This window comes from Penaeus japonicus, unplaced genomic scaffold (assembly GCF_977035675.1).
Source record: "Penaeus japonicus unplaced genomic scaffold, GWHDUDI00000001_assembly GWHDUDI00000015, whole genome shotgun sequence".
NCBI classification, from domain to species: Eukaryota; Metazoa; Arthropoda; class Malacostraca; order Decapoda; family Penaeidae; genus Penaeus; species Penaeus japonicus.
Genome location: NW_028234417.1, coordinates 22,376,943 through 22,384,327, shown reverse-complemented (window position 1 = coordinate 22,384,327; position 7,385 = coordinate 22,376,943). Strand labels below are relative to the sequence as shown.

At 37.0% G+C, this 7,385-nt stretch overlaps 3 protein-coding genes across 3 annotated transcripts in view; all 3 read left to right on the top strand.

Moving 5' to 3' along the window:
- Nucleotides 1–1,362: 1,362 nt before the first annotated feature.
- Nucleotides 1,363–7,385, top strand: part of LOC122249696 (SET domain-containing protein 9) — a 13,135-nt gene continuing 7,112 nt past the window's right edge. The window contains exon 1 of the mRNA XM_086544702.1: nt 1,363–1,504. Within this exon, the coding sequence (XP_086400828.1) occupies nt 1,425–1,504 (80 nt within the window). The 5' untranslated portion in view covers nt 1,363–1,424. The remainder of the gene's footprint in view (nt 1,505–7,385) is intronic.
- Nucleotides 1,363–7,385, top strand: part of LOC147470390 (uncharacterized) — a 6,530-nt gene continuing 507 nt past the window's right edge. The window contains exons 1-2 of the mRNA XM_086544701.1: nt 1,363–1,504; nt 4,854–7,385. The exon at nt 4,854–7,385 is cut by the window's right edge and continues 507 nt beyond it. Of these exons, the coding sequence (XP_086400827.1) occupies nt 4,991–6,565 (1,575 nt within the window). The 5' untranslated portion in view covers nt 1,363–1,504; nt 4,854–4,990 and the 3' untranslated portion in view covers nt 6,566–7,385. The remainder of the gene's footprint in view (nt 1,505–4,853) is intronic.
- Nucleotides 1,367–4,813, top strand: LOC122245676 (uncharacterized). The gene is made up of 2 exons (XM_086544700.1): nt 1,367–1,504; nt 2,540–4,813. The coding sequence occupies exon 2, from the start codon at nt 2,655–2,657 to the stop codon at nt 4,239–4,241; it is 1,587 nt and encodes a 528-aa protein (XP_086400826.1). The 5' UTR covers nt 1,367–1,504; nt 2,540–2,654; the 3' UTR covers nt 4,242–4,813.

Here is a 7,385-nt window from a genome sequence, read left to right as displayed (position 1 = left end):
TTCAGCATAGGAAAGTCATAGCTTTCACAGTTCACAGTATATTAAATTGATAGATCAGTGAAAACTAAAATTCTTTTATCTAAAACAATTTCATTGCAAATTGAAAATAAAGTTATTTGATATTTAGATGCAACACCTGAGAGGACAGTTCTGAACCCTCACCTGACATTGATAAACACTGGATTGATGTTTTTATGTTTTAATTAATGCATGTTTTTTTGTTTTGTTTTTTCAAGGAGTCACCTTTTTGCAAAAGCAATACTCTGACTTTCAATTCTTCTACAGACAACATCCAGTCAAAACTAATCTTTCATCAACAGGTCAGTCAAAGGAAAGGATGGTTTCATTTCACTTTTTTTTGTGTGTTTTACACTAAATAACGAGTCACATTGCAGCACTTCCCTCGTGAATACAGCAGAAAGAAGTTTTGTTGCAAGAGGATGTATTAGTTGTAATACAGTGTATGTATTGATGATACTCCTTAGATATTTATTGTTAAAGATCAACCTAGGTTATACCAGGATGAGGTTTGTTAGCCCTTCTCTATAATGCTTATAAATGAGGAAGCAACTGTGAACACTATGTATATAATGTGAAATTAATATGGGTAAGTATTATCAGAAGTATAGATTTTACAATAGGTAGAAATCCAGCACACATTATTAATTTGTTTCTTCCCCCCAAAATAAAGAAAATTCCCACAGGGCCCTGAATCCTGTTGTAAAAAGTAGGGGGTGGGTTGTTGCTATAACAAGAAAGTAATGGTTTGCAACAGATTTCACATTAAAATGCATATGATATGTGTCTTATATTTGAAAGCCATGATTGTCATATAATAGAAATTAACTGGAATTCATTGTAAACTTATTTAGTAGCAAAATCTTAAAATTTCCGAAATATGGAGCTAAGAGGAACACACACAAACAATAGCTGGTAGAAAATCTGTTGTAAGTATTACTTAAACTCACATGTAATACTTGTCCTTTGTTCTTTATTGTGTCCAAGCTCTTCATGGAGGTGGGACTATAATTTGCAGAATATTGAAGATATCAGTTTATAGTCATTTTATTTTTAACATTTCCTTTAAAATCATGCTTAGTAGTTGCTTTATAGTAAAATAAAGGGAATGTAATACATGCTATATGCTGTTTTGTACATTACATTTAAATAGTTTTACTTATGTACATGGCATTAGGTTTTTGTTCATCACATGTATTCACTCAAATCATTGTAAAAGATTATTCATTAATTTTGGACAACCTACTTCCTGTGAATACTGAAATATTTGATGTATGAATGTGTATATATGTACAAATGTATATGGCAGTTTGTCTATTATCATATTTGGTTTCTTTCAGATATGCTTGATAATAGTATAGCAAGCCTATAGTAGTACAACCTCATGTGACCAAAAGGCAAGAGTTATGTTCAAGAAACTGTCATCTGTTTGGCAGTCGTACAAGTACCGTTTTGTGCCATGGATTGCGTTGAATCTCAAGAGACGGTAAGTCTGTTCAGATAATCGTTCTTTCTAAATGTTTTTGTTCTTCCAAATTATGTGTCTTTTGTGTCTAGAAGGATTTCAGAACTTATTATTATCTTGTAAGCTTTTATAAGTTTAGCACAAACTAACATCATGATGCTGGTATTGCGCTAAAAAATAGCAAACACTAACATATTTTTTCTGCTAACCCATAGGAAGCATTGGTTTGGGACCAGTACTGTATGGGATTAGAAAAACTATATCAGGTCTTTTGTTTTTAACTGTGCAGAGAGTTTTTAACACACTAATCTGGCTTACCTCATGATCATCTTGGTTCTATAATAACTGTTATAGCTTTTCCATTTATGATTCATCTTATGCAAAATGTATGTAAAGAAGTGATCAACTCTCGTAGAAAGGTAAATGCTTATTAACATATAAGCGTAACACATTGTTTATATTGAAATACAGATTATTGCTATTGTGGAAAATGTATAAGAAATGATGATGATTATAATAATCAGCTGTTTTAAAATTTCCTAAAATATATGGCTTCTAATAGCTTGTTAAATACTGGTATGATTTTAATTGATTGTGTTTTTTCTCTCTCTTCTCTCTGTCTTTCATTTATGTGTGGTAATAACCCTTTAATTGACTCATGCAAGGCATGTTCCAGCTTTTGGATTAACTGGACTTGAAAGGCTGCAGATAACTGTATGTTAACTTCACCAGGTTATTTTACAAATTGTAATTGTCAGCATCTGAAAGAAATATTCAGATTTTTGGTTTTCATTCATTAATCCTTGCACTGTAAATCTTAAATTCAATTAATGAAATTGACACAGCTATTGCATTATGTGCATGAGATAATCATACATGCTGATGATGTTCTTGATAGGATGATTCTTTTTCTATTACTTTACAAGACTGTTTTAAAGAAGGACGAGCAGACTTTTTTTGATTGTTACTGTAAACAGTACCCTGATTTGGAATGATGAGTAAAGTAAAAAATACAACTGCGCTAGGAGACTACAGAGAGTTCTCTTTTACTTGCAGAATCATCATCAGTCCATGTCATTGAAAGATAAGGCAGTGTTGTAAGATATATTTTCCCCCAAGAAAATCCATGTTCTTTTTTCCTTTGCTGCTAGAACAATAACTGTTGGTAACCATGCCACCACATAAGCCTATTCTATCTCTGACTGATACTTGTACTGAATGGGTTTTAGATTGGCTCTTTAGGAGCCTGAAGTTACAAGGGTCTGCAAAGGAACGCCTACAACAACGGGAATATGCCACCACACACCTCACTTCCAATATCAGGCAGAGACTTATCAACATTATTTTTCAGCAACACATGTATAAGTGGAGCCTCTCCAGCAAATGCTCAATACTTGAGGTGCTTGGAGACACGAGCACTCAGTGTATTGATTTTACAAAGGGAGGATATGCTTATGTGGATGAAGTGTGGCAGTTTTACCGAAGCCTCAACATTACCAAGGTGATCAACCTTACAAGACTAGGCATTGTATGCAGGCTCAAAACAGTGTCAGATAAAAAATATGTGCCAGACATCAACAGCACATTTTATCGTGCATTCAGTCAGATGAAGAATTTGCGTTGGGTGACACTAAAAGGGGTTGCTGACAAGACCTTCCTATTAACCATGGGGACAAACTGTCCTCATCTTGAGTATCTCAATATTGCTGAATCTCTTAAGATAGATGATGAAGCAATAGCAAACCTTCTTATAAGAGACACATCATCAGCAGAGAGCCAGAGATCTCAACAAGTTGGTGTCCATCACATCCCAATGAACCTTTGTGTAAACAGCTTAAAGATGGTATGCATAAGTGAGACTAATGTGACTCTAACAAGTGTTGGAATGCTCTTGCATTTTGTCCCCAACCTTGAATCGTTTGGAGGGGACATTCATGCAGGTTCTGTCTGCAATGTCATGAAAGACTTGCATCTTAAGGAGGGTCACAAGTCCTTCAAATTGCAAGAGCTGTGGGATGCCAGGATCCTTCCACAGCACGCTTCTCTTCTGAATGTCGTATGTCCTCACCTCACCCGTCTGAACACCGATGCTTCTTCTCTTGGCTCCCTGAAAAGTCTTAGCTCCATCACATCCCTCACTCTCAGCCTTTATTATCAAAACTTTGAAAATGACATCTATGAATATCTTCTGGAGAATGGAGAGAAGCTAAAGGAGCTCATCCTTGTTGACCACATTAACTGCTACCTGGATCTCTCATGGTTGGTTGAACTCGCCCCAAATTTAGAGCATCTAGAAGCTTCTGTGCGTCTTGATGAGGGACTGGAGGTACTGAAGTGGCCATCCCTGAAGACTGCTCAATTGACTGTGGAGTCCTCAAGAGTACTGTTAACTTTTCTAAGCAGCGCATATGAATTGACAGACCTAGACATCACCTTTGTAAGGGAACCATACCAAGAGACCTTTGAGTGCATCAATGATGACTTAATCATCTATGTAGTGGTTGAAGGTGGCCTTAAAAAATTACAGAAGCTAAAGATCAGTGAGTGTGCCATTGGCTTGAAGGGGATAGACTGTCTGCTCTTGCACTGCCCTGACTTGACTTACCTAGCTCCTCTTGCCTTCTGGCATGGTCTCTGTAGTCAGGACTTGCATTCCCTTGTGCAGCGAATCAAGGAGAATAACTGGCAGCTCAAGCTCATCATGCGCACAGACTGGGAAGATGGCAAGGAACTTCTTGAAGCTTCAAAACCTCAATGATGGTTCTATAAATATATGGTGGTCATAAAGTGAATATTACCCACTTGTGGAAATGTAAGGAAGGAATACAGTGGCATAATGTTAATTCTTATGAATAACTTTCACAAAGAAAAAAGTAATGAGTAAAAGGAATAAGAAAATTTAAATACTTTTCTTGAGATTTTTAAAAATTAATGTAATTTATGCTAGTTATCATCAACATCATTCTCATTTTTATTATTTGTATCATTTTACCTTTTCCTTTGTGTCCTCACCTGTTTTTTATCTTACTTGTTTGTATTACTTTGCCACTCCAACTGTTTCTCTGTGATGGATTGTCTTTTCCCTTTTTTTCTTTTTCTTTTTTTTTTTTTTTTTTTTTTGCATGTTGATTTGATATCGTTGGATTTCATTCCTGTACATCCTTTGTTAGAAAAGCAGATATTGAGTGGAATTTGTTTGTGTGTTGGGTTTTTCCACCAACAGAAATTTGTGTTAAGACCCGTAGTGATGTGGTGTTATGTGCACTGTTCAACTACACTGAAAATAGTAAGAAATAGTCATGCATGAGAATGGAATATAGTAAGAAAACCCCCCCAAAAAAGGCTACAGCAAGTTCTCTTTTACTTGCAGACTCTTCACCATATCCACTTCTTGTGAATGAAGAACAAGACAAATAGGGCTGTGTTATATATTTCTGTGTATACATAAGTTGAATAATTTCTGAAGTTCTTTATTTTTTCTTTACTCTGAGGAAGTCCATTAGAAAAATGCCACCCTATAAGCCATTTCTTTCTCTAACCAATCTCTGTATTGAATGGGTGGTAGAGTGGCTTGCTAAGAATGTGAGACGGCTGGGTGCCCCAAAGGAGCGCCTGAAACAGCGGGAATACATAGCCGTAAACCTCAATGCCAACATCAAGCAGATGCTTCTTAACATCATTTTCCAACAGCACATGTACAAGTGGGATCTAGCAAGCAAATGTCTGATGATGGAGCTGCTGGGAGACCGCAGTACTCGGATTATTGACTTCACAAAGGGAGGCTATGGTTATGTAGATGAGGTATGGCACTTCTATCGAACACTGACCATTGGCTTGATGATCAATCTCACCAAAATTGGTGTGACCTGCAACTTCAAAACAGAGTCTGACAAGAAGTATCTAACAGATATTAATCACACCTTCTATCGAGTCTTCAGTCAAATGAAGAACTTACGTTGGGTGATTTTAAAGGGTGTTGCTGATACAGTCCTTCTTGGAATGATGGGGACAAATTGTCCCTATCTTGAATATTTAGATGTCACTGGGTCTCATAAAGTAAATGATGAATCTGTGGCAAACCTGATACTGAAAGATCCCTTATTAGTAGAAGGTAGAAATCTACAGAAACTAAGCTTACAGGACATCCCAACACAGCCTTGTGCAAACAGTTTAAAATATGTTTGTTTAAGTGAAACTGATGTGAGTCTAGTCAGTGCTGTCATTCTTTTGCATTATGTCTCCAAACTTGAATCGTTTGGGGGAGACATTCATGCAGGCTCTGTCAGTAGTGTCATGGAAGTATTGCAGCCAACTAAAAGTCAGATGACTTTCCAGCTGCATGAGTTGTGGGATGCCAAAATCCTACCCCACCATGCATCCCTTATGAATATGATGTGTCCTCACCTCACCCGCCTCAATACTGATGCTTCTTCTCTTGACTGCCTGCATATCTTCAGCTCCATCTCATCCCTTACTCTCAGCCTTTATTACCGAAATTTTGGAAATGAGATATACAACTATCTCCTGGGTAGTGGGGAGAACCTGAAGAAACTCATCCTTATTGACCATATCAATTGCAGCCTCGATATCTCATGGTTGGTTGATCTCACACCAAACTTAGAGCATATAGAAGCTACTGTTGACATGCAGGAAGGGACAGAGATGTCAGAGTGGCTCCACCTAAAGTTTGCACGATTAACTGTAGGATCATCCAAGGTCCTGCTAGCTCTTTTGACCAGTACACCTGAATTGAGAGATCTGGACATCACCTTTGTAAGGGAACCATACCAAGAGACCTTTGAGTGCATCAATGATGACCTAATCATCTATGCATTGATTGAAGATGGCCTTAAAAAATTACAGAAGCTAAAGATCAGTGAGTGTGCCATTGGCTTGAAGGGGATAGACTGTCTGCTCTTGCACTGCCCTGACTTGACTTACCTAGCTCCTCTTGCCTTCTGGCATGGCCTCTGTAGTCAGGACTTGCATTCCCTCGTGCAGCGAATCAAGGAGAATAACTGGCAGCTCAAGCTCATCATGCGCACAGACTGGGAAAACGGACAGGAACTTCAGAAGATTTAGAGGCTTCTTGATACTTGTGAAAGCAAGTAATGCAGTTATTAGTACATATCACTGTCAAGAAACAAAAATGTATTGCTTAAAAATTATGATAATATTCAAGTGCTTATATCTTTGTATATTATAGATAAAATAAGGAGATAAAAAAAGCTTGGGATAAAGAAGAAATCTTAAATTTCCTGCTTTTTCTTAATCTCCTCAGTATTATTATTATTTTATTCTTCCTCTACCACTTCTTTATTTTCTATTTATCCTCCTTTTATTTTTCTTCTATTACCTCCTCTTCCTTTCTCTTCTCCTCCTCCCCCTCTTCTTTCCCTCCCCTTCCCCCTCCCCCTCTTCTTTCCCTCCCCTTCCCCATCCCCCATCCCCATCCCCCTCCCCCTCCCCCTCCCCCTCCCCCTCCCCTTTCCCCTGCCCATCCTCATCATCCTCATCATAATTTTTTTTTTTTTTTCATATTATCATTATTATAGTTTTTGTTATTTAATTACCATTATTATGATTTTTATTGGCTGTCATATCACATCAATTTGTCATTATTACTTGTAGCAGAAATAGTATTTGCTCTAGTAATAAGATTGGTATTAGTAGTAGTGTCAGTAGTAGTAGTAGTAGTAGTAGTAGTAGTAGTAGTAGTGGTGGTAGTAGGAGTAGTAGTAGTAGTAGCAATAAATGTAGCAGTAATATTAGTATCATTAATACCGCTGTTACTGGAAGTGATAGTAATCATTAGAATATAGGTAATAGTAGCAATAGAAGTAGTATTACCTTTTTTTTCCAGCATCGACATTGTTTTATGTTCATTATATAATCTTAACCC